The sequence below is a fragment of the Thunnus thynnus genome, chromosome 16 (genome assembly GCF_963924715.1).
Source record: "Thunnus thynnus chromosome 16, fThuThy2.1, whole genome shotgun sequence".
Lineage (NCBI taxonomy): Eukaryota > Metazoa > Chordata > Actinopteri > Scombriformes > Scombridae > Thunnus > Thunnus thynnus.
The window spans coordinates 20,277,386-20,303,925 of NC_089532.1; the positions used below are offsets into that span (position 1 = coordinate 20,277,386).

The following is a 26,540-nucleotide window of genomic DNA, read 5'->3' on the forward strand; positions in this document are numbered from 1 at the left end:
GAAGAAACTTTCTAAAATGTTTTAATTATTTGGATTTTTGATGTTTTATTTATTTAGTTAGAAATTCAATTATATTTTCTGTTGCATTTCAATGGAGTAGCTCTTTCAAGCAATTTCCTCTTGAAATAAATAATTGCTTACAAACTCAAGAAAGTAAACTAATTAAAATAAAAGACTCACAACATCGTCTAGCTCTGTAAAACATAATATTTCCCAATATGAAGGCCTTAATGCTCTTTACATATCTTCTCCACACTGCCAGGAGAAAAAATCTGGGGGAGATTTTATTTTTGTTGATCTAAAAGTAGTCAAATTTTGATATACCGAGCCTGAAAATAGCCAACATCTGTAGGTTTTTGACTAGAACTCTCCAGGTTGATAAAACACCAAATTCCCAGAAAAAACCCCCCCAAAAAACTACTGCAATCATGACCTCAGTGTCCTAAACATTAGCTATGACTCTGCGTGCGTGAACATGTGAGACAATAACTCCTTGATGTTCTGGCACTTTAATAGACTTTTAAATGGGTGGTGGTTTGAGGTCAAGGGGTTGGCTTGCATTGAAAGGGAGTTTCTGGGACAGTTTTTAACTAAATGTTGTTACCAGACAAAAGCTGCCTTCCTCTGCATTGTAGATGTTTCTGTAAATGTAAACCTTTACAGCACCTGTATTGCTAATTGAAAGTGCTTATGGACTTTCCTCACATCACTGGAGCCCATTTGAAAGCCAGTATAACTCTCTGTCACTCTCTCACATACACACAACTTGGCTACTCTGTCCTTAAATTCACCTTCACTTCATCTCATCCTTTCAAACAGTTATGACTAATGGTGTCTTGATCTTTTTAGTCCTTATCTTATCTGTCTACAGTATTTGATCTGTATCCCCTCTGTTAATAACAAATGAGCTAAATCAGTGCCGCATGTGTGCTGATGTGGAAAGACTATGTGTGTGTGTGGAAACTGACTGTGTATTGCCCACCAGGAAGTTTGGTGAGGCATGATGATGTGATTTTGATGTTGGAGTTCAGCTATTTAAAATTAGCACTCATAAGTGTGGTTAGGTGGCTCGATGATCCCTGTATGACCAATTTGTTGGTCTATGCAAACTCAACCCTGCCAGAGAGCAGGTAGGGGAGGAGGAGGGGGGTTTCTATAATTTTTTATGAGTGAGAGATTAGAGTCAAGCATGCGAGTGAGAGAATGAGTGAGTGAGGATGTGAATGAAAAAGTAATCACACAAGTGAGAGAGTCAGGGAGTGAACTAAGCCCCCAGCAATAGTGCTGAGATGTGAACAAGTGGGTAGCTACCGGTCTGAAAAGTGAAGCCGATGCAAAAGTGCCTTAGTCCTGCATTCTTTCTAATGGCCAGGAGGGGGCAACTCCGCTGGATGCAAAAAGAATTCCGATTGTATGGAAGTCTATGAGAAAATGCCCCTACTTCTCATGTAATTTATTACCTCAGTAAACACTTTCCTAATGAGTTTATGGTCCCAACCGCTGGTATCAAGTTTTCTTCAATACAGCATGATGTTCATTGTAAATTATGGTCCCATTTAGAGTGAAATAGACGATAAAGCAGTGTATGCTTCAGTGTGTGGCTACGTTGTGATTGACAAGTTGCTACCATGGCGACAACGTTAATTATGTAACGTAACCATGGCGTAACCCCAGATTCACAGAGTATAGGTGTAGCTGCTGCTATTTCACAGTGTGTTCTCAGTTCAAGTTGTAACATTTTGGTCGCCGAAAAAAGTCTTGTTCAACGTTTGGTTGTGATAAAAGACCCTCTAGGGAATTGGATGTTCAGTTTTTCCGGTGAGTACATTTTGTTTTTATGGTTTTAGGCCTGTTTTTTGCAAGTGGAAACTAGCATTAGCATTATCACTGTTAACCATAGATTGTTAATTCACTGTGCTAACCAAGCTAGCAGCTAGCGCTATGGTCAGCTCCAGCCTCTCATCCAAATATGGTCACTTCTGGCTCCAAAAATCAAACATGGTGATGGTCAAATCCAAGATGGCGATGGTCAATCAAACCAGCTTCAAAACTGCAGTCCACAAACCAATGGGTGACGTCATGTTGACTACGTTCATATTTTTTTACAGTCTGTGGATGTGAACAGATTGTACCGTAGTGGTAACACTATTGTAGGATCACGTGACGCACAATGGCCAAAGAATACTTTCCAATACACAATCACTACAAAAGGAGCGACTGTAAAATGGTGAATACATTTTTCTGAGAACGGCCCATCAACTGTGATCAGATTCTGATTGAAATATTGTTACATTCTGACTGGTGCACTGAAGTAGGTGACACACACAAACTTCAAACCAGTGAGAAAAGCACAGGAAAAAAAGAAAAACAAACAGAAAAACAGAAATCTCTCTCTGTGAAATAACCCAAACTGCTCTAGAGGAAAACTGTGTGTCCATCGGCTCATAGTAAAAGGCTGATCTTAAAAAAGGTTTTTAGTGCCTTTAATATTTTTATATATTTTGGGAAGGGCAATACAAATTCTATCACAATGCTGCCATGGATACACATTGCCTTAAGTCTTTATTCATGCACATGCACAAATGTAATAATTCCTTTTGGAGATATAATGTCTTTATGTGTTTACCTGACCAGCAGGTTCAAGTTTCCAGAAATTTGGTTGTGTTTTACTAATTCCTTACCCTAATTAAGAAAATCAATTTCCTTGTTTACATGAAGTTTAAAGAATCAGGTTACTGCAGGAGGGAGACAGTAACTAGGTTACTTTAACACACAGAATACAGTTTAAATTACAGTACATCATTTTAATAGGCTGCTAGAACTAATGTGTTGGAGGCTATTTTTAATTGCTCCCATTTACACATAACAATTAAATGTATTGTCTGGGCAAAACTTGCAGCTGGATACGCTAAGGATTTGGATGCGATACAACGCAGCGAGTGTAGCAGGATCAATTGACTTTGAAGGGATCATTTATTCGCTGGCTGACTCCCCAATGGCAACATCTGACAGTCGATGGCTTCAGTGTAATTTGGGAGTTAGACTAATCTCCAGCCAAAGGACTTTCCTAATATCACCTGAAAAAAGCACAGCAATTATCCTTTAAGGTGTGCTTGATTTAATTCGTGAGAAACTTGAGCAACACCTAATGTCATTCAAACACCTTCAAAATGAGATTAATGATGTGGTCGATCTGCTTTTTTCCTTCAAATATTTGAAAGGTTTTCAAGTTCAACTTTGCATTGGCCTAAACAAATTGGACAGTCTGCAGAGAAGAGAGTGAACTTGTGAATGCATAGATTTATGTGTGGAAAAGAGAATAAAGAGTCAGTGAATGGCAAAAAAGTACACTAAAAAGTACACTGGGGAAATATTAATAGAAGACAGACAAATATAATGTAGCTGAGGGGTAAAGAACTGAAGTATTTAAGGCGATAAGATTACAGAAAAGCAAACTTAATACTCTCCATACACAGAGCAAAATCTCAAATTCACCCAGTAACTGATTTTCTGTTTTAACAAAAAATACTATGAATGGCCCTGAGGTGATCATGTGAGTCACCACAGATTCCTCACTCCTGTGCAGCAGACTTGTGATCTTAAGACTGCAACTGAGAATCTACAACAGCAGAACCTCAGCTAGTATCAGAGAAAGAGGGAGTCAAATCCAGTGTAAGGCAATGGGAGGTGGAGAGAGAAAGAAAGAGAAAGGTAGAGAAGGAGAGAGGGGGTGTAAAATGTATACAGCAAGTGGAGAGGCAGTGATTGAGCCATGGAGTGAACCACCATTCACTAAAACCTACTATAGCAAGAGATGAATCTTAATTGATGGATTGCAGTAAGATGACTCACTCTTGCTATTTTTAGCTGCTGAAACGAGAGCACTGTTTCTGAGTTGATGTATGCATGCGAGTATCTTAGTATTATGCAACCATGCATATAAGGGCTGTAAAACTTTTAGCATTAAATGAGGTTCCAGTGAGATGTTTTTATCATACACACTCAAAGTCATGACTAACCTGTATCCCTATGGAGGATCGAGGCGTCTTCAAGTACTCCTCAGCCTTGGACACCAGGATGGCCTTGTCGCAGGTGAGCACTGAGCTGTGGCTGTCTGTGGATGGGTGTCTTTTTCCAGCAATGACTCCGGCTGCCTCCATGGCTATAGTCACGGCCTTGGCGCTGTCCAGGCTGTCGACGGAGTTATAGAGGGCCCTGCCGGAGTTCATACCCAGGCTGAGGCCGTCAGGGGCCCACATCCCACCATGAGGATGCCTCCCCTCGTGGTAGGCATCCTGGGTGGACTCGGTGCTGCTCTGGGCCGTGATAGAGATGAGGGGTTTGGAGGTGGTGCGGGGCGGGACTGGAGGAGGGGTCTTCTTGTAGTTGGGTGTGTAGGTGATGGCTGGAAAAGGTAGTAGGACATAATATTTTAAATATTTTTTCAAAATATTTACATGCAACATCTATATTATTATGGGTTATTCCCATTATAAAATTCTGTATGTACTGTAGGAGTAGATTTTTCATGCTAATTATATCCCACAAACATTAAGCTCAACAAAATTTCATTTTTCCAAGCTTTCATAATTATATTCCAGAGACTTATTTGTGCACTGATGGGGGGTTATGTGCCTGACTACTTTGTGGTAGGGACCAGTTGCTAGGCAACCTGTGGAGAATCCAGGAAGTTACTGGTCTCAACCACAAAATAGTCTGGTACATAATCCCCTGTAACAGTGATTTGTCATTTTTACATTGTTGTTTTTGTGCAGATGAAACAAACAAGATATGTGTTAATTAGTGGGCTTCAGAGGTGGTTCTAAATGTTGTTACCTTTGGACAGAGCTATATGTTTCCCCCTCTTCCCGGTCTTAGTGCTAAGTTAGCCAGCTGCTGGTGGTAGCTTCACATTTAGCATGCAAACATGAGTGAGATGTCAATCTTCTCATCTAACTCTTAACAAGAAAGTCAAATAAGCCTATAACCCAAAATCTTAAACTTTCCTTAGAGGGCAGGCTGGCCACATTGTATACCTTAATTACTGTCAACAAATTCAATGAAACAACCATTTTCAAAAACTTTCTGACTCCTATATCCTGTCTGTGGCACGCAGCTCCAAGCCCATTTGTGTCTACTGAAGACATAAAATCTTTAAAAAACAGGTCACAATTTTTTTTTTTTTTTTAAAAGTATAAACAGTTTCCTAAAACAGCTGGGCACAGCTGGATTTTTAACAAACATGACTCAAACAGGAGTAAATAGTGCATTTGTTGGGGACTATTTTCAGCCATGGATTAATTCACATTTAAAGCTCTAGTGAGTATTTATTTATTTTAGGATGGTGTATGTGGGCTTGACTCAAAATAAACAATTGCCATGTTTATTGTAATAAAGGAACACTGGTGTGTTTTTCAAATCGTTTTTGGACAACAATGTCACAGAGGAACACACTGTATCAGACTTTTGTCTATGCAGGCAATAGGATCAAATCATTGTTGCATTTGGTCTTTTCACTGAATTTCTTCACAATAAGAAAATTATGGAATATCACCAGACTTTTGCTTTTAACATCTCTCTCAACCTGCTGATTGCTCATTAGTATTTTCCTTGCTTGACTGTTCAATTAGTAATAAAACCTACTCTGCCCTCAGCTACTAGTCAATCACATGATACTGTGATTGACTGTTCTAAATCTGCACATGCATGTATGTAAACATTTCTCTCAACACAACATCTGAAGATCCATACATGGCAGAAACATCATACAGACACAACATATTCCTCCCCGTTTATTCAATGACAAAAAGCTGATTAAGGTATTTTCCAATGTATCAACACTTCATATTATTGCTTTATTAACTTACTTTTTTAACTTATATACCTCATTATCTTAATTACTTATATCATTTGTTGCATAACTTGTTACTGTGGCTGGTTGTTCAACATGTATGCGCATAACTTACATGTATGACAAACATTAATGGGTTAAACTTAGAATTTTTAGATAGTGGGTTTTATTTTTCGGTACTTTTCTGTTGTTGCTGGTCAGCTTATTGATCTAAGCTCCTGGCTGACTGACAAGTCTGTTCAAGAGCAGTGTGCTCTTTTGTTCACCCTCAGTGCTCAGATAAAGCAGCAGAGAAAGGTTGAAAATGTGGGCATAATTTAAAAGTTACGAATATATATATATATTTTTAATAATGAATAAGTTGATAGAGTAAGAGGGAACATCAAAGCCTACGTGACATGAGACACTCATCATTCCATGGATGATAGTGGAAAAACCAGAGGTAATCAACAGTTCTCGTGTGTGGAAGATCCTGGTGAGTAGGTACTGCTCAAAGAAGTCTGACAACTCTCATCTTCTTATTCTGTCCATGTCATGACAGAAAGAGGGGGGATTACTTTCTTTCAAGTGCAAATGAGAATATGGACTTAATCCACAGAGAGATGGACTGAGGAGTGGGTCATGAATGCCTTGTGGGTTTTGACGTGCCTTTATTTTCAAGCAAGTCTTCGAGAGAAAAGCTCGCTCAGTGAAGTTACAGGCTGAAACATATGAAGCACAAGCAGCTGTGTTTAGCACGTTCTGATCAAAGCTGAGAGGTACCTCAGAGCCAAGAACAGAAGTAAGACAGCAAAGAGGAAGAACAGCGAGTCAGGCAGCAGGTTAAGTTATGGGTCATTGTTTTCCTTTTCAAGGAGGCAAACTGTGTTGAACTCTGTGTTTCTGTTTCTGTCTTACAAATGCTTACATCACACAAAGCAATTAAGGAAGTCCTTATGAGACTAAAATCTGATCTATTTTGAGTTATAATGAGCTGCACCCTCAACACAGGCCCCCAAAAGTTCTGCCGCAAAATTAATAGCATTTCCCCCTAATTACATTATAGCCTGAACAACACAATTACCCAACTAACACATTGTCGTCTAAAAAACAAGAGGAAGATTCTCTTTTTGTTTGTAGCCACTTTTGCAGAAAGCATCATTTATGATGAGAAGAAAACCCAGGGCTTCACCTCAAACCTGCTACACCACCTCTTCACCTCTTTCTCACCCATATTTCCTGTGTGTTTATAAATAGCTGGAGACGTCTAGTCTGTGAAGAGCGTTCTGCTCCGGGGGCTTAATGACTCATGCTGCTGTCCATTCACAAAATAAACTCCTCACGGCTGGAGAGATGCATTAGTGAAGAACGAGAAAAATGGGGAGAGAATAAAATAGAGATGTAGAGGTAAGAGAGGAAGCGGCAGGGAGGTTAGAGAGAGGTTTTGTGTGTGCGCGTGTGAGATAGGGAGCAAGGATAAATCAGGGAGTGAGGAGAGATCAAGGGAGGAAAGAGATGACCCATTCAGGGGGCATGATTCAGCAGGAGGACCAAAATAGAGCCATTATTAGCCAGCCAGTCGTGCAAAGGGGAGTCATAATTCTTGCTCCCATCTCGGCAGTGGCAGTATTACTCAGCATTTAGATCTCATTTGACGTGAACATAGCCAGTACACTCACTCAGTCACTCACTCCCTCACTCACTCACTCACTCCCTCACTCTCTACCCTGCTTGCAGCAAATGCATCGAACAAAGCCATCAGCAATATTATGTGCCTTGTACACCACTGTAACATCAACAAAATTATTCACTATAATTATGTTGAAATATGAAAATGAAGCAGAGTGTGGAAGGCTGAAAGCATAACCACGAGAGGTGTGTGGGCTGCAAATGAAGCTCATCAATTTTAATAAAAGCCTTTTTACATCACTGTAATGTTTAGCAGAACATCGTGGCTTGTACCAAGCTAGACTATTAGTAAAACAATGCAATGGTCAACCAAGGCTGGATTATCAACCGGGCAAAGCGGGCTACTGTCTCAAGGCCCTAGACCCCCAAATGCTGCAGGTTCACTGTGGTTGTATGCAATTTAATTTCTAATCTTTAATTTCAGAATTTGCACCACTACAGTAGAACTAAAGTGGGGCCTGCATCATAATCTAATCTTGTGTCTCTATCTTGTAGAATAAAATCTAGTTTGCACATGACTTGTGGGTAAAAATGTGGAGTGAGTCAGATTTATGAAGGAACGATTCATTCAGATTCACTCAGACAGTAAAACCACATGCAAAGTAAAAGATGGTCAAGATAAGAAAGAAAAGAAAAACAAATGATGTTCATCCAACAAACACGTCACTTAAATCTGAAATATGACAACATCTTTCTCTCAGGCTTGGGTCTTTTATTTGCACAACCAAGTCATGACAAACATGCTTGACAAGAGAATTGCAGTTCATGTTCTGGTATTTCAATAAAATTCAACTTGGCTTGTCAGATTTCTAGTTTTCATTTCTACTGTAAATGTTATATGAACAGCTGCACTGATGGCAGCAGTAACAGCCTAGTGGGGAGAACTACTGGTTTATATCATGCTCACATGAATAATATATCTATATAAAGTTGTGTTTAATAAAATAGCCTACAACTTGGGGCGATTACTAGTTAGTTTCTGGGTCTCTGTGTACACTGTGCCAACCACAGAATAACTTATTATGTAGTATGCAAGAATATAGATAAACATCAGTTTGGATATTAAACCATTCAGGATCTTCACAATTGTAAATATGCCTTTCCAACTTTCTAAACATCTCCATGACAGCTCTCCATTTCTTTGCATGTTAGGTAAGGTTTGAAAAAAAACCCAGCATTTATGGTAAGTACAGTGCAAAAAAAGGTATATCAATGATAGAGGAACATTGCCGTCAGAGTCAGCTAAATGTATTCAGTATGAACACTCAATTTAATCTCCCTCTCTCTCTCAAACACACAAGCACAAACAACCACCACTGTGCCAGTGAGGCTGATTAACGTGAGACACAAAAGCAGTGATTCAACCACTCCATCTCTGTTAGGACCTCTCTATCTATCATGACTGGCTTGTATGCTAGCATGGGGCTGTGGGTTGAGTGACACGTCATTAAGAGTCTTTCTCTTCGATTGGATTTTCACTGTAAAGGAAAATGCAGCAGTTTGTTTTGCAGCGGGCTTTTAAGGATATGTAAATGATCTGGAGGGAGAGAGGAGGAGATGGATGGTAAGCTCCATTATTGGCCCTGTCACAAGTGTTGCTGACATAAACAATAAAGAAATTCATATAAAAATAGCTAACAATAGATAACAAAAACCAGATTGAGTGAATCATTATTTGAACTTCATCAACCTTAGATGGTTTGTGAAAGTTCAAAAGTGTCCTGAATATTATGATGGATAACTGAGAACAAAAACACTGCAACCCCCCCCCTGTGGCAGCAAATTTAGTCATTTCATGGCATGGTCCTCTTGATCTGTGGATCAAGGGCGTTCTGTTGCTTGCCTGATGCCTCAGATGTTGTCCTGCTGTTCAAGTCACACAGTTTGTTCTGTCTTTAATTCTAATTTAATGGCTGCTGCAATCTGTGATGGAGACACTCCCTTGCTCCTGGAGGCATACTGAACAGCATGTGCATGTCGGCAGTTAAATGCATGAACACTGTGGTCTTAACTCTGCCTTCGGTACAAATCTTCTTGCCAACGAGATGCATTATTATATACAATGGAAGCTAATAATAGAAACATTCAGAGGGTGGTGTGTTTGCATGTGGCTGTTTGCTTGTGTGATATTGCACACTTTGGGATAGAAGGAACGTTGCAAGGCAGGTTACAGAAAGTGATGAAATCATAAATATGTCAAATGACTGCAGAGAAAGCACTCCCAACAATTGAGAGTGTGTTAAGACTGCAGTTTCTCTCAATCATAGGAAGATAGTTTACAGTAGGGGTGTGGTGCAGATGTAGTAGAGAACCTGCAATTTCCACTGATATTAGTCTTTGATGAATAAATAACAGATAATTGTGCTCAAATAGCTTATTGATAATACTGGTCAAGTTTTAATCAAAACAGAAAAACTGCTCTAAAGTTAATTGTGATTCTTCTTACTTGTGATTAGTTGTTTTATCCATTAAATGTATGTAACTTGTAGTTCATAATACATATGGTAGGCTTTGATGAGGTCCACACGTGTCGTCTTTGGCTGTGAACAAGTGAATAACTGCAGATACTCTATTAGTATACTATTATGCAAAGTGGATTTTCAGGGTAAATCCATTTTGTCTGTTTTATCCACATGTACTCAACAGCAACTTGCCACAGGACAACTCATGTTTCATTAAAATACTACCTCGCACATTAATATGGAGTAATGGAGGGATGCCCCAGGTAGCAGGTTTACCTGGGGTTTGCTGGGGAGTCCGATCAATGCTGCAGGTGGAGGGGAGGCAGAACTGGATCCCTGAAAACAAGGGAGTGGGGTGGATATTCAGAGGAGTGGGCATATCTGCCCAAACATACAGTATAATCCATTAACTTTACACAAGGCATACTCAAGAGCGGATCCAGGGAGGGACTGCAGGCTATGAGGATCCACCTGCACAGTGGGATGTACAGCAAAAATCAATCATTTTAGCAAAAACACTGCAAAGAAACCAAAAAAAAGCCTTCACAAGGGAAGCACACGGACTGGTTTGAAAACAAAGTATTAAATGCACCATGTTTCAGCAGAGTGTGACCACAGCATTTTGGATAGGATATACATTATTGACATCAGTAATCAGAATTCAAGTTTTTTTAATCTTTGAATCTTTATTAGGCTTATACTTTACTGATGTTTACTGTATACTGTTTTCAGACATATGCAATGACCCGTGTTGATGTGAATGGGTCGACACAAACCATCTGACCTGGCTTCATGACCCTGCCCCCAACATGGTTTTACCACTCACCTAAAACTGCTCAACTTTTTACAAGCTGACCAAATAAAGAAGATCCATAGCAGTCTGGTATGAAAGAGGTTGAATGCATGTTCATTATTTTATGTCATACATGCTGTTTGTGATTGAAAGTAATGATTGTGCAAGCATGTTACAAATGTGACTACATTTTCTTTTTTTAAAAGGCTAAGAGTGAATTGTTTTTTTCTATTCTATTTGTATTCAAAACACTTAATATTCTTTTAAATACTCTACCCCCTATTAACTTAAGCAGCACTTTGGACATCCTTTTTCTGGCTTTTAATAATTTTGTCATTGATTAAGAGGTACAGTGATCTCTTCACTTGCCCAGATTTTGTCTGAAATCAAGACAAAAAAATCTCTCAAAGCATTTTAACAATAGAAACGACTGATCCTGGTTGGTTTGAGTTACAATCTAGACCCCGTCACCTGACATCTATATATAATGTATGTAGCAGGTGCTTGGTGAAAGTGGTCATGGTCTTTTTTAATTCAGTAATCAGAGGAGATTTCTTCAAAGGTTATCAACTTACTAGACTCCCATTAAGATATAGAAAGATCACAAAAGATCAAAGTGGATGTATTAAAAAGGCAATTCAAGCAATTAAGTAAACTTGGGCAGTTCACTTCTTTCACATGCCATTTAGATTATTGGTTTATTTGCCTATTTTTAACACAGGATATCCTATGATATGACAAACACAAGGTCAGCCAGCATGTCTCTGTTTTCTCTGCAAAATCAATCAAAAAAAAGAAAGGCCTATTATTACACACTAACATCTGTAATTGCTTGACTAATTCTTGATGTTGCTTTTTGGATAACAATTTTGCAAATTAAAAATTAAATATGGAAAAGGCTCAAGGAAGAAAAGGGTGGTGTGTTTTATGCCAGTGAAATGAGCAAAATGAATACAACCTAATTAACTTTCCACCCTTTTGAAAACCTTTCTGATTCAGCCAATTTAGCAAACTTTCATAAAGTGCTCTGCACATATTCAATTCAAAATAACACACGGGAAAATCCTTTTCTGGCAGGTTACTGATGTTCGGCTGAAAGATTCTTTTTTGTTCCACTGCACTTTATTGGAGCACCGACTTCAGTGGGCGATTCCATATAGAGCCTGTTAATTGGACAGATAGCACAGATATATCTTGTGATTTGCCTGGCTTTTTAGCTGTTCATTGCTGGTAACAGAATTCTGCGTCTTCGGTGGTATGTAGGCTCCTTTCATTGCTCTGAATATCAAAATGAAACTATGAATAGAATAAAATGTCTACAGTGAGGTACTGCATATGAAATGCACAAAATATTGAACCCATCAGTCATGCACTATTACAACATAATTGTCATCATCCAGTGTCACACGTATTAAAAAAAAAGCCACACAATTATGATGTACACCTCTTTTCAGGAAAAAACACAGTTCAACGTCATTACACTTTTGTCCCAGTGGTATTACATTCTCAGTCTTTGATTCCTGAGCATTAAGATGATATCTTACTGTAGAAAATACAATATCACCTCTCAACAAGGCCTTTTATTACTGTAGTCAGATTATCAGACACATTTAATCACAATTTATTGTGTATTTTTAAATAGACTTATTCATATATTTATTGTCCAGCAAAGATATGTGTGTGTATATGTGCTGTATGGTTTGTAGCAAAATGTCTGAATGTAGGTAACATGGTTGTGTGTACATAGAGGCTACATATAATTACTTTACTGGTTTGTAATTATATTTGAGCATGAGTGTGAATGATGCAAGTCATTTTCCGAACAAATTAATAGTACAGTATTCTAGCTATGTCTAAGATTGTGCAAACATCATTCCACAGCATCATTTTTCTTTTTTCTTTATAACTGCAGAGTCCATCTAACAGCTCACATAGTAAACAGTATGTCCTTGGGATTTATAGTTATATGATAACTGCCAAGATTTATTTCACTCCACTCTGAAGTGACAATACACAGAGAGCTCAAAACAAGTCGAGGGAAGGAAAGTTTCAATCATCACTGCAAGGATTATCAAGACCTCGAATACGTTGGACAATCTTGTCTGTAGTCTTAACAGTGGTCCAAAAGAGTCTCTGAAAACAGTTGTGTAAAATGTCTTGTATTTATCCACTGACTGAACAAGAACATTCATTACTAGTGTATCCAATGATTAAAAATGGTACACTTTACTTGAAATAAGCAGTACTTTCCTGGAAGATAATTCACATCAGTGGTGAGAACCGCTTTAGAGAAGTTCATACTGTTTTCAGTAAATGCTTTAGATGCATTATTGTTCTATAAATTTGTCACCACTGAAGGTTCATAAGATTCTTGCAGTATGGTGCAATCCATTACACATGATTCTTGCTGCTACTAATACCAATGTCTTTTTTCCTGGAATATTACTGCAGGTTTGTGTATGAGGAAGTGCTTGCTCTGAATGCCAATGATCACATGACATTTAGATCTGCGCATTGCTCTACAGTACACTGGCAGCTACAAACCATGAGCTATAAATATACTTTGAGCTACATTTTGTCTGCTGAGAATGAGGTATGAGTTCACAAAGTGAGAGATACGTATGTGATTTCTGCACTGTTGTACTCGTATCTTCCACTCCACAGTTCCACACTGGCACTCCTGTGCATCGATTCTTTTCTCTGACCTCTCCTTTGCCATCTGTACCACAGAAAGGCCTCCTCACTTGATGACCTTTCCAAACCACCTGGGATCTCTTCTCCCATAAACTCCCCATACTCCTGGGATAAGGAGATACATTCAAATTGTTCTGCTATTATATCATCTGGCTCCACGTGTGCCAGATCCAGTGATGGTATTGGGTCTTCGAGATCAGGTGGCAAGGGATCTGTATCTGGTGGAAGAGGATCTGGTTCTGGACTTGTGGGTCCAAAGTCCATTTCCAGTGACGTATCAGGAGATACTGAACTAGGAGGGGATATTGTGACAGTGACCTGTGGTAGTTGGACTCCATGTAATTCTGAGGCTCCACCCTGAGCTTGATCCAAACAGACAGCTTCCATCGACTGTGAAGGGCCCATGGGGCACACTGCAGCAGGGTCAACAGTGGGTGGTGGTGAAGCTGAACAATCTGATTGGTAGAGAGGTGGATCTAAATCCTCTGTATTAGATGGAGAGTCAACACTCAGGTCAAATGGCTCCGGTTCAGGGTCCATGAACACTGAGTCAAGATCATCTTGATCTAGGGAAGTCAGCATAACTAAGTCAAAGTGGACCAGATCGGCATGATATATAGGGGTGGTATCAAGTGGTTCTGGAAGGGGTGGCCACTCTGAGTCTTGGATATCTGGTTCAGTGTTTGGTTGAGTGGGAGCAAAAGTTGGGTCTGATGTCATTTGCTCAGGGAGAGGATCAGAGGGATAATCTGGAAGGGTGATAATGGGATCTGCATTTGTGTCGCTGTCAGTTGGACTTGCAGGGGGGTCTGTGTCAAGGTACTCTGACACCACAATGGACGGACATCTGTTGTCTGTCTCCATATTACATGGTGGAACAGTATCAAGATCAGGTGTGGGTGCATCACAGCCTTTATCAATGTGGTCAGATGAAGACACCATGGGTAAGTCTGATGGTTTACTTTCTAATTCTGTTAGTTCTGTGGAATCTGTATCCTCTAATCCTGAATATGGTAAATACACAGTTGTAGGGTCTTGAGACACTGGATCTGGCTTGTCCTTAATGACAGGATCTGCAGACTCTGAATCTGATGTAATGTCATAATCATGTTCCTCTGGTGGAGACACAGTAACTACAGGGACAGGATATGGTAGGTGCATTTCATCTCTTTCAATGAGTCCTGAGTCTGAGGATTTCACATCATTGGGGTGAGGTGGTTCAGTATTCAAATGGTCTTCATTAACTGGTTCTACATTTATTAACTGTGGAGTGATTATCATTTCTTGTTCCACTGTCATTGAATCTTGAGGACTCTCAGGTGCTGTTTCTAATGAAAGTGGCACTGTGCCATGAGAGGTGACTGGCTCATTAGTTACCATATCACATGAACTCGCCACATCATGGTCAGGCAGCTCCGCTTCTGGTTTAGCTCTGGAGGGCACAGCAGTCAGTTCCAATTCCTCTGGTTGAAGTGTTCTAGCAGAGCCTGGAAGTATTGGATCCAAAGAAAGTGGTATAGCACTTTCCACATACATTGACTGTGGACAGGCAAGAATGCTTGGGTCCATAGAGAGCTGCTTTGGCAGATTTCGGCGGGACCCTTTCTTGTCATCCTTTTCTTCTGGACAATTGACAGCTGCATCTGCAGTGCTTTGTCGAACCAGGAGCTTGCTTCTGGCCTGGGTCCCCACAGACACTTTAGATACTTGGGGTTTTTTCTCTCTAGCTCCCCTAGTGCCTGTATCTGTCCCAGAGGTCCCAAGTCCTCCTGCACCTACCCCTGTCTCTGCCCTTGCTTCTGTGTCTACCCCCACCCCAACCCCTCCACCTAAACCTACCCCAGCTCCAGCTGCCATGTTACCACCTTGGGGAGACCATGTGTTGTAATGCTGTGTAAAAGTGTTGAAATTACTGTTGAAAGCACGAAGCTCTTTACAGAGGTCCCTCCTGAGTTCAGCCAGCTCTCGACGCATGGCTGAGACCTCTTCTTTCCACTGCATACTGATAGCTGCAGCCAAGGTAGCTGACTCTTTGATACTGGCCTGGATGGCTTTTGGTGATGGCCGTTCTGGAGCACTAGATCTGGGGGATCTGAAGAGGCTTGGAGACACAGGTGGTCCAGACAGAGGTTTGGCTGTAGCCCCCATGTTATCTTGATGGTAAAGCCTGTCTCTTCTGATGGGGCAGCCTAGATCATCATGAGCCAAAGGGGCCGTGTCTGCCAAATCCTCATGTAAACTGGCCTGGTCGGGTAAACAACAGTCTTCCTGCACATAATTTCTGTCTGGAAGACAAATGTAAATATGTATTTGTAATATGGCCACAGGTGTGAGCAGCTGGAGAGAATGTGCTTTTGATTGCCACAAAGCAGTAACATCAAGTCATGCACTGAATGCCATGAGTCAAAATAAGATAATGGCAGAAATCTACATCAATTAGGTGCTAACGTTATAATTATTACTGCAATTTGCTCATCTGTATTGTGATGTAAATTCAAGAATTTTCATATTAGAATTTTAACACTCTGTAATATGATAAATTACCAGTGTCTGTTTAATACCAGCATAACACTGACAAAGCACTCCCATTTTGACTCATTTCTGTTGATGGTTTACACTGCCTTCTCAACCTTAATTTGTAGCATGCATTCTTAACATCTTTTCAATGCACAAAGCTGAAACTCCTAGCTCCTGGAACACATCACAGAGAATGGATAATATTTCTAATAAATGAGGTGTAAGGACAATCCTTGCATGCTTTTCTGCTTTCAGTCGAGATAGAGAAATGTGTACTTTGTGCAATGAAAAGAGGCAAAGATGAGCAAAGCTTCCAAACCTTTTCAATCAGGAAGTATAGTATGAACCCTATTGAAAATGTGAGGTCCAGTTTGACCGATTCATTCCAAGTACAAATTGCCCCATGTCCAAAATATTGGCAAAATCCATCACATACTAAAAATCCTAAAAATGCAAAAATACTCGAGTTTACTGAGAAAGCAGTGTAAGCAAACATTTATAGTTATGAAGAATTGATCATAAGCACATCTCCAGATGTCCACACCTCTAACCCTCCCTATTATAGTCCAACTCATGTTTGTTCATGAATGTACTGTGGAAAGATGTGGAATCCACTCAGACTTCTTGTCCAGACACTTTTTCTTCTTTTGTTCCCCCATTCTTCACCTGTACATGGACGTATCATTTCCTGCGTGAATCCAGCAATCATGGGAATTGTTGAAACCACCAGCAGCTTTCAATTTATAATCAAGGCTCAGTATCAGAAATAAACGCACGTGTCAGCTGAGTAGGTTTAGATTTATTGTAGCAAGTGTGCATATGTGACATATGCAACTAACCAGTGTGACAGTTCAGATATGGGTATATTCATTGTCAGCTTTACATTATCCAGGTCTAGACACAATTGTGTGCAGTTCTGTAATGTCATCTCATTGTGTGTAAACATGGGCTTTGCAATGAGACAAAATAATTTGTTAAGAGAACAATCTGTTGGCGAAGAAATTTCATAGTGTATGGCGTGACATTTAAATGTCTGCAGCACTGTGTAAATTGGGTTTACAAGTAAAAAAATCCATATGGCATTTTTAAAGCTGTGTGTTCATATGTGTCACCATGTGGCATCATAAAGAAAGTCAGATATCCAAAATGTAGTGGAAAAAAGCAGTTATGTCCTCATTCTGACAGGATTTTTTTTTTGTAAGACAATTTCCTTTCATGATTTTCAATAGGGTTCATAGCTTTACTCTTTGATGCATCCACTGGATGAGCAGATGAGGCACTGTATCCAAAATACAGTAGGATGAACTGGCACAGCTCACAAGTTGTAGCTACGGTAATCATACGTCCATAAAAAACAATGGAAACATACAAGAGTGATTCATGCAAGGATATGAAGCTGTTTGACAGTACAACCAGTTTACACCAACTGTTTTATATCCATCCATTACCACACGTCAATGCCAAATGTTAACTTCTGGTGTCAGTTTGTCAGTACATAAGCAGACAAAAAGACCAACATCCAGGATGTTACATATTGTACTGTGCAAATTAAACTAATCTCCATTTGCCCTTACCTGTGGTGGATCTGATGGTGGAGGTGACAGTGGAAGCCATAGGCGGGATGCAGTCATCATCTTGGGAGTAGCCAGCTTGGATGGCTCGCAGGTAGCTGTGGCTCCGGGTTCGGAAGCAACCGGGCAAGTCCAAAGCCTCCATGGCCTGTGATTCCACCTCACTGAACACTGACTCGCAAACCGATTCAAACTGGCCATTTATTTCCGTTTCACTCATCTGTGAGAAACAAAAGCCATGAACATACTTTCTCCATCGTTAAACAAGTGAGGATATTCTTTGTTATTTTGGAGAAATTAATTGTTTGATTGTAAAACCTGATATTGTGTTCTCTGTCATTTTCTCAGAATAAAAACAAGGTTTGCTGCTGAAATTAAATGGACTGTATATGTTTTAATAGGCAAAAGGGCAAAAGACAGCAAAGAGATCAATGAAAATTTGTTCTTGTAATGCCACAAAAACTGTTTTGGAAATCTTTGTAATTTTTCCACACTATTAGATGATCTGTGGACTGGTTCCTTTTTTTTCTTTTTGCTGCAGTAGATCCTATTTTGTGTGAATACAATTTTCATGAAGCCAAGGTCATATTGTGTCCGAGTGTAGACAAGAACTATTTCTGCTTTATGTTCCAGATGTATCTTGTAATGTCTTTCATATCGACTTGTAACAAATGGTTGTTTAGCAAGTAGAAATTGTTTGATGATTATTACTCCACTCCCATTTGGCAATATCAAGAATCAAAGATAAGCATCTTGTTCTATTGGGATTTAGAATTAGCAGGAGTTTACTTGAGCTTTTAAGACTCTGAACAAATCAATATGCGTCTCTTTTAAGAGAGAGATAAATATCTCAGCAACGCGCCGGTTGTGGTCCTTTACTCTATTTAGATAAACAGTATGCAATGAACTGTCATAAGAAAAAAAGTAGGTTACAAGTAAAATGGAGTCAATAAACATTGGGTACATTAAAGTCAATAAAGGATTTTTTTTGTGATTAAAAAAAACAAAACAATATCTAAATGCTGTATGGTAAAACAGTCACAGTGAGAGTTAAAACCCATGAATAAAAGAGTCATGCTCTCTATCTGGGTTTTAAATGAAGAATGCTGTAGTGATATTAGTCTCTTTCTAATTTTGCTGGAGACTCCCTGGGATCTCCTCAAGGTATCTTATCAGCCTGCAGTGTAAGAACTACTTCCATCCAGTACAAGGTAGGATTTGAAAATCTTTCCTAACTGGAAAGGTGCAGACTCACCTGGCTCACTTGGCTAACACAGCTAGCCTGACTGAGGGTGCTGACTGCTCGCATATAGCTCTGGTTCCTGGAGCGAAACTTGGGAGAGTTGTAGTTGGCAGAGGGATCCAGTGCAATGCTTGGGTGCATGTCCCTGGTGGCTTGCAAGTGGTAGCTCTGACTGAACAGAGAGAGAAAAAGACAAGCAGACAAGGAGTGGGACTACAGCCTTTGTGATGATTTTTTAAGCAAGTAAATTAAATATAATTTAACTAATTATCACGCAGGATGACTAGTGGCTACAGGTGACAAAAAAATTTAAATGCTAGTTAGGGCACTGGGCTTCCTCTGGACCACCTGAACTTGAGAGGGAGACTGGTTATGACATTGCTCCTCCAGAGAAGAGACCTTCTCTCTGTCTCTGTCTGTTACTCTCCCCAATTACATTGACGTGCACACCAGTGTCCTTAAAAAAACAGTTCGATTTCTGTTGTGCTGAAACATCCAATCAATGCTTGGAAATAAGGGAAATGCAAATAAGGAGCTAATTAGTGAGCAAGCACTTCAGGGAGCACCCCGGTGTCCAACAGGTCAATTAAATGTGCAAACCCAGCAGGGCAAGAGAAATGCCTGGTTAGAAATATGCTGGAGAGACATAAAGACATAAAGGAAGAAAGGCGTTTCAAATAAACCAAAGAATACTATGTGAGTCACATTAGGAATACAAAAGTGAGGCTCCCTCTGCCAGATCTATTTCTAGTGGCAGGCAGGGATGAGTAAGCAGTTTCTGGGCTTTTTATAGACATAAATGCTTGTGTTTGGCGGTGAGGAAAATGCCAGTGTGATTAAAAGTCTACCAATCTATCTTGTCATGCTCTAGCGAGGCCTCATGCATTTGCAAAGTAATAGCAATCTTCTAAAAAAGACATCGTAGAGCAGAAATATGTAGTTATTAAGTCTGAATGAAGTGGTAAAAGTGAAGAAGCTGTAAATCGGAAGAGGTCATATCTCTTAAAACATACTATGTTACTATGCTGCTTTCATTTTTTATATAAGAAAGTCATATAGGACTATCAATCAAATCATATCTATATTGTGTTTAACTGTGCCTTATGCTGTGGTAGTATGAGCAAATTGCCCCAGGTGACCTCTCATTGACTGGTTTTGAGTGTTTGCTCCGTGAGGCGACCATATTGAGTATGTCAGCAGGGCAGCATGCCAGCTGGCTCTGACGTTGGACCACTGCAACATGGCAGCAACAGAGAGGTAAGGGGAGGGGGAGGCACTGAGCCTGTATTCACCTTAAGTCTGCAGCAAAATTGGTGATGTAGTTACGCATGTCACTGTTGATTTTATCCAGGCGGTAAGAGCTGTGGGTAGAGAAGAAAACAGAGTTACTGGGTCCCACAAGTGGGAGTTGGATGGATGCGACGTCACTGTGCACAAGTCCAATGGAACTGGCTCTATATGGGATTTGTGGTGCATTGAATGTTTGCTTGGGGGTTTTCACCAAAGTGCTGCAAACATTAGGGTGATAAAATATGACCGATAAAATATGGCCTTTGTGTGATGATAAAAGTGGGAGAATGTTATAGGTGCACTTAGTTGGCAGAAAATATTGCCTGGTCAAGGCAATGTCCTCTAAATTAAACATGTACAGACACACAAGCCACGCAATGAAGAGTGTATTATGAGTTTAGTCGCACAATAGTTGCACACACACACTGTCCACCAGCACTAACCAAAAAAGTCTAACTAAGCACTTGGAGTGTAATTGTTTTTTGTGTGCAGCATTTCATCTTCATCATAAACCACAGATTCTTTCCCTCTGTGGCAAATTAGACTAGATTAATTGAGCCAAATGAGGATAAAAAACCAACTACCTAGCATCCTTCCCTGAGCAATGAAACTTAGTCAAGCTTTTAGCTGACAAGATCAGATGTAAGTGCATCAGCTGAGGCTGTGCTTCACCCATCCTTTTCTGTAGAGATGTCTGTTATCATCAGTTGAGTGAAGGGAGGCTGTTTTGAGAATGCGTTGGCCCTTTATCAAATCATGCCAGAGCATATTTCCTCTAATGTCTCTGATTGGTGCTAATGCACTTCCATTGTTGGCCAATATTAAGCTAAGGGTTGATGGGAATCTCGCACTTCCTGTCTTTTCCTTTCAGTGAGTGAACATTTTGTTTTGTGGTTAAATAAAGTCCAGCATTGACAAAAGCTGTTGTGTGTGGGGAAAGGTTCAATGTAAAGCATTTGATTGAACAGTACACACAGAAAAAACAAGGACTGAGGACAATTCTGAAGCATGAGAAAACGTTGCTGCAGGAGAGAAGATTTTGTAAGAACGGTGTTAACATATGTAGAAACGAAAATACAATCTTGAGAGCAAGAGGATGAGACCACACAACCAGGCTCAGGGGAATCGTGTCTTCTAGTCCAAAGTGTGGAAATCAACAGAAATGTTCCCCTCTTGATAAACAAACTGCATCTCAAAGCCCCGGGGAGAACAATCACATCCGCTCAATGGTTTTGTCAGTGGGGTGGAGGATAACAAGAGGAGTGAGACTGAATATTATCTTGAACAGGAAACATGGAAGAGGTGAATATTTGAAAAGCAGATGTGTTTAATACATTGCAATCACTGTATTTACATTCTCTCTCTCTAATACACAACATGCACTATTTTCTCTATGTGAGCCATGTGCCAAAAGATCAAGAGCTGCATAAATTGGTTGCAAACTTTTTGAACGAGAAATCAGGTAACAGGAGACCAAAGTGATCTGTCTTTGCCATAGTGTTGTGTTATTTTCACAGTGATGAAAAAAAATGTTGAGAAAAAGGGCTTGAAACAGAAAGTAGGCTAACTCCTATGCATGACACGTCCCATGCAGGCACAAATCAATGGATTGGAATTCTGCTTTGACCTTGAGATCTGAGGGAGAATAGCTCATACCCAATGCTCTCTGAATGAGTAATTACTTTATGTTGAATCAGGAATTATCAAATGCTTTGCCAGTGTTAACTTTGATTAACTGTAGTGGCTAAAGAAGCTAATCATGGACTGGGGGCAAATAAATGTTAGTTATTGGGAGGGATTGATTGGCTTGTGATGTTTAGACACAGGGCCGCGGACATTTAAAGAGAAGTTAAGTTGCTGGAGACAGATGTTAGCTGTTGGTATTCTTATGTGCATGTGTCATTGTGACCTGCCATCAGATGTGACATATCATTACTGATTGATGCAGTGGCTCATTATGCTAATGGCACATAGCACAATTTGCAACGTCATTCAGTTCCCATCATCATAAATACATTATTTAAACGTCTTTGGCAGGTCCTACTATGGCACAAAAAAGCTGATTCATATTTAATTTATCATAGCCGTCGGCTCTGCAGCGTACAGGACATACAGGACCTGAGGGTGAAGTTGTAATGGGGTTGGGGGCTGGGGGGATGTAAATGATTATTAATTAAAACAATCAATGACATCTAACTTCCAGTGCACAGGCTGTTCCAGCTGAGTGGGCCTGTGACTGTGATGTATTCTTTATTGCTGAGACAATCAAAGAGGCGACCCCGTCAACCGCAAGAGCGACAGAGAGCTTGAAAGAGGGAAAGATGGAGGGCGGTGACACAACCTGACAGCCTGTTCTCACTTTAACATGATTTGCTTCAGGGAGCCGCTGCTGTCAAATTTGTATTTGGCCCATCTGAATGCCCCCGTGAGACATCAAATTGCTACAAGTGCAGAGGAAATCCTACCTACGCCATGTCTGTCTTGAATCCAATCTAATTCCATCCCAACAAGCCCAATGAACCGTAATAGCATGAGAACTCTCATGTCAGGTGGCACTCGCATCGGCGGTGCCTCTTATGTTTGGAATCAAAACAGTAACAAATATGGACCACAGCACCGTGGTAATAAGAAATGAATATAATCTCACTTCTGAAAAATCTAATAATACACAATAAAATCCAAACTGGACATGATTTTTATGCAAACTGTGCCCAAAATAAATCCATGTCAGGTTTATATAAAGTCAAGAATAACTTTGTCCGTATGGGTGATTTAAACTGTTTGCTAAACCCATCAACCAAACAGTGATTGTCCAATCAGTGTTGAGCAACTGTAGGCACGGCGGGCCAGGGTTCTATCTTTTCAAATTGCCTTTCCAAACCAAAAACAAGAGCAAAAGTGTAAGGAATTATTATATATATATTAAACTGTGTATTTATGTGTGCGACAAACATAACGTTAATTGTAAGGCCAAGGAGCCTATCATCAGCTAACTACATTATTATGTTATTTATAGGTTATGCTACAAAGAGCCCTGTTCAGGATGGACGCATCCACTGTGTGGAAGCTGAAAGCTGAATGATACTATATCAAAGCTTGAGTAATGTTAGCAGCTCTATACTGCTCTTTATTGAATTTAGAGAAGTTTTCACTTGGGCAAACCCCAGCCAACATTACCTGAGATAGTGTGACATTTGCCAAACTTGTTGGTTAGTCATTCTCAAAGCGTCCTCTCTTGTAAAAGTGAAATTCATTGTTATTTTTGTTTTTCTTTAGTAAGTGTTCACAAAGGGTCGTGTTAGAATGATATAACAGTCTGATCTTACATTTTTACCTATCATACTGATCCATAAATCTAGGGCTATCTAGCTATTGTGCAATGCAAGACCAATGTTGCTCCTTTTTTTTGAGTGTCATGGAGACACTCATAAGTTTAGCTCCAACCAATTCATGGAGCTAATAAGCTACAGCTGATAAAATCTGCCAGTGTCAGTTGTCATTGCAGCCGGCAAAACTGATGGTCGCCAGCTTGAAATGAGAAACTTGCATTTGTCCACTTCTGTCTTAAATTGAGGACATATTGTTTAAATCTTATAAATCTGCCACCATTATCATTGTAAAAAAAAACTCTATTCATGCCATACTAGTAAGGAAAGCTAATTAAGGGGGACAGGGCTTCAATTGAGGTTAAAGCTAAAAACATTTCCAGCTTGAACAGTATTCCACATAAAGCTCTGTCTACTGAGACCAAACTTCTAACAAAATACAATTTGTTACCATCAGAGAAGCAGGATATTTCAGAGGTTGCACAAGAGCACAGATACAGAACAGAAAACTGATCTCCATTTCAATCCAGGAGGAAAGATACCACATTATGGCATTCTTAGAGTGGGTTCAGGGGAGTATCAGGACTCTTCGGTAATGACACCCTTGGGGACATTCCTGGTTTTTTGAAATGAATGCAACAACAAACCTGCTCCACCAGACCCAATAACGCTGCTGCTGCTGTCAGTGGACTCAGAGATGGGCCACACAGCCTGATCCATGCTGGTCAATATCTTCCTTTCAGCAGAGCCCAGTACACTCTCAGTGTAACCACTGAGAGAGCCATTATTCAGAGGGGCCTTGGAGTACAATAACTGCAACTGATAGCCCTTGCTGCTCTTGCATCCTTATAAATCATTCACCATTTACAGCCATTCAAAATGGATAGTCAGGGGAAGTTTCGCAAGATGTGGAAAAAGGGAGAATACCTCACCGTGGGTGCCTCATACATTATATCTTATTCTGAAAGAGCTGTTAGAAAGGCTAAATGACTGCATCTTCTGTAACAGATATCATTATGACCCTGCCTGTTCACAATCCATAACATTCGATTTGTCATTATATATCCCCTGTGATGAATATCTGGTTTATTATGTAAGCATGCAGGGGTGCTACTTGTTGCCCTTGACTGTAAAAGCTGGATCTGGATCTCTGCTGCCACGCTCCCTTCTCCTGTCATCCTGCAGAGAGATGTCACAAAGACTCTGCCAGAGATACTCATCATTAATTCTGTTTGTGTGTATGTGTTTTCAGCAGGGTCAGGTTGACAGCGGCGATGTGTATTAGTAGATTCTGTGGGTGTTGCCCACCGCGGTTTCCGTCCTTCCAGGAAAAGAAGCCGCTGTGTATGAGAGTAACATTTGAAAAATCACTGCTGAATGGCAATGAGCAGGGCTGGAGGCGTCAGAGACAAGGAGTGAAAGGCAAGGCTATTATGATAAGAGTGAGAGAATTATCAATGTTAGTCAGTGCGTACTTTATATCACTGCGACTGTCTGTCATTACATACTGCAGCTATGTGTCTGTCACAGGCCACACTCTACACTGAGGTCAGACACAAGGTTATCTTTGCATAATGTCTACAATTGAGCTCATGCAGACCAGGAGCAGAACAGAGACACAGCTTGATTTATTCAGAAATTGCAGTGGGGATGTGTATTTCTGTAGTCCAGCAAACCTTCATGAGTAAAAGACACTGCATAGAAGAGAAATGAAATAGGCTATACCAATACACATTGTACAACAGTTGAAGCGTGTTGTCTTTAGAGAAACAATTTTAACAGTCAGTGCTTCCTGTAGTTTCCCCCTTTATATTATCAAGTTTTGCAATTACATGGATTTATTAATAAATCATAAATTATATTAATATAAATTATTTTCAGGCACAGTTGTGACTTTAATTGGACAATCACAGTATATATCTAGTCATTAATTTCTTTCTCCCCCTCAGCCTATTGCCCAAACATGTACTTAATGTTTAATCCTACTGATATTTCAATAGCTGATGTAGACTGAATAATGCTGCTTCCCGCTTTAGCCACTTCAGCATTATCTTAAAGTAATGTCAGCTATCCAAGAATGACTTTAATTAAAATAGTGTCAGGATATCCAGAGTTGTATGAGCCCTATATTTCCCTTCCTACAGTAATATGAAACTGACAGTTGAAACACTGGAGACTTTGTCCATCATAACCAATTTATCAATGAAAAAACAGATTTGGATTGATTGAAACATTTCTGTAATTTTTTGTTTTTAAAAAGTTTACACTCTTGATCTCAATGAGAGTTCCTAAATAAATAAAGCTTAACTAACTATTGAATAATTTGGGTTTGTAAAAAGGGTTGATTACATCCCACTTTACCTTTTTCATTATCTACCTTCAGTGTCTTATTAATATTCAATGTGATAAAGATAGCATCTTCAACACAAGGCATTAGTTAAGTTTTTGGTGAAAGTTTTGTGGCATACCCAGACTATTATCTTTAGTGATGCACTTATCCAACTTTTTCTTCTTCCAGTAATGATTCTAATCCCTTAACTCAGAGTGTTTGCTAATATCAAGCATCAATGTCAGTGCTTTCTTTTTCCCAAATTCCAATTAATTTCCTAACCCTAAACTGAACTCAAGTCTCTTTTGATTCAATGAGATTTCCTAAATAAAAAAAAAGCTTAATGAGTCATTAGAATAATTTTTGTTTAACACAAGGCCAGGAATTGCTGTGGCACTAAATATTGAGTTTGTTACCCGCCTTGACTGAATGAATGTAACTTATTTTTGAATTTTTGCAATGAAAGACACTGTATTTAGTGTGGAGCATTCACGTCATGGCTGATACCCATTCTGCTCAATAAGATCAGTATCGGTCCTGATATAAGTGCCAAAGTGCTGTGACATAAAGCACAGTGATTTTAAATAATGGGAAGGAAAACAGAAGTGGAAGGAAAACACAAGATCTAATCAGTCATAAATTAAGTGAGGCCCACAGCAAATTTTAAAAGTGTATTCCTCTTAAACCAAACTTTACTTAAAACCACACCACAGTTACCTCTGCATGAATCTGGTCACACACTTACCAGAAAACAATTGTCTCTCATCTTGAATGCACCGTTATCAAACACAAATAG

The 26,540-nt window shown here is 39.7% G+C and overlaps 1 protein-coding gene across 1 annotated transcript in view; it reads right to left on the reverse strand.

Moving 5' to 3' along the window:
- dlgap2a (discs, large (Drosophila) homolog-associated protein 2a) overlaps nt 1-26,540 on the reverse strand; it is a 162,227-nt gene that overhangs the window by 16,043 nt on the left and 119,644 nt on the right. Inside the window, exons 6-10 of the mRNA XM_067613832.1 lie at nt 20,092-20,160; nt 18,812-18,971; nt 17,560-17,776; nt 10,258-10,317; nt 4,020-4,405 (exon numbers count right to left, since the gene is read on the reverse strand). Coding sequence (XP_067469933.1) covers nt 4,020-4,405; nt 10,258-10,317; nt 17,560-17,776; nt 18,812-18,971; nt 20,092-20,160 — 892 coding nt within the window. The remainder of the gene's footprint in view (nt 1-4,019; nt 4,406-10,257; nt 10,318-17,559; nt 17,777-18,811; nt 18,972-20,091; nt 20,161-26,540) is intronic.